The sequence below is a fragment of the Bison bison genome, unplaced genomic scaffold (assembly GCF_000754665.1).
Source record: "Bison bison bison isolate TAMUID 2011002044 unplaced genomic scaffold, Bison_UMD1.0 scf7180017857908, whole genome shotgun sequence".
NCBI classification, from domain to species: domain Eukaryota; kingdom Metazoa; phylum Chordata; class Mammalia; order Artiodactyla; family Bovidae; genus Bison; species Bison bison.
The window spans coordinates 5056-5689 of NW_011488481.1; the positions used below are offsets into that span (position 1 = coordinate 5056).

Sequence of the window (634 nt, forward strand, 5' to 3'; positions counted from 1 at the left end):
GGTCCATCACACCCATCATGTACCCGGCCTCCTTCTGGTTCGAGGTCCCCAGCTCGGCCTACGTGTTTCTCATCGTCATCAACCTCTTCATCGGCATCACCGCCACCGTGGCCACCTTCCTCCTACAGCTCTTTGAACATGACAAGGTGGGCCGGGGTGGTGAGGTGGGGGGTGGCAGGGCTGAGGCTGTGCCCTGACACCCCCCGCTCCGCCGTGACCCTCCAGGACCTGAAGGTTGTCAACAGTTACCTGAAGAGCTGCTTCCTCATCTTCCCCAACTACAACCTGGGCCACGGGCTGATGGAGATGGCGTACAACGAGTATATCAACGAGTACTACGCCAAGATCGGTGAGGCCGCGGGGCTGACGGCGCGGCCCCTGGCTGGGGGGCCTAGGCGGGCTCCAGACCTGGGGGCAAGCGGGCGCTCCTGAGGCCCCGGCCCTGAGCCAGCTGCCCCGCAGGCCAGGTTGACAAGATGAAGTCTCCCTTCGAGTGGGACATCGTCACCAGGGGCCTGGTGGCCATGACCGTTGAGGGCTTCGTGGGCTTCCTCCTGACCATCATGTGTCAGTACACCTTCCTGCGGCAGCCGCAGTGAGTGCGCGGGCCCTGCGGGTGGGGGCGGGGCTGGGC

General features: G+C 64.8%; 1 protein-coding gene across 1 annotated transcript; it reads left to right on the forward strand.

Annotated features, from left to right (window-relative positions):
* Window positions 1-6: 6 nt before the first annotated feature.
* On the forward strand, window positions 7-600 carry ABCA2 (ATP-binding cassette, sub-family A (ABC1), member 2). Its single transcript, XM_010861580.1, has 3 exons — window positions 7-146; window positions 226-349; window positions 463-600. The coding sequence occupies exons 1-3, from the start codon at window positions 18-20 to the stop codon at window positions 597-599; spliced, it is 390 nt and encodes a 129-aa protein (XP_010859882.1). The 5' UTR covers window positions 7-17; the 3' UTR covers window position 600.
* Window positions 601-634: the final 34 nt, after the last annotated feature.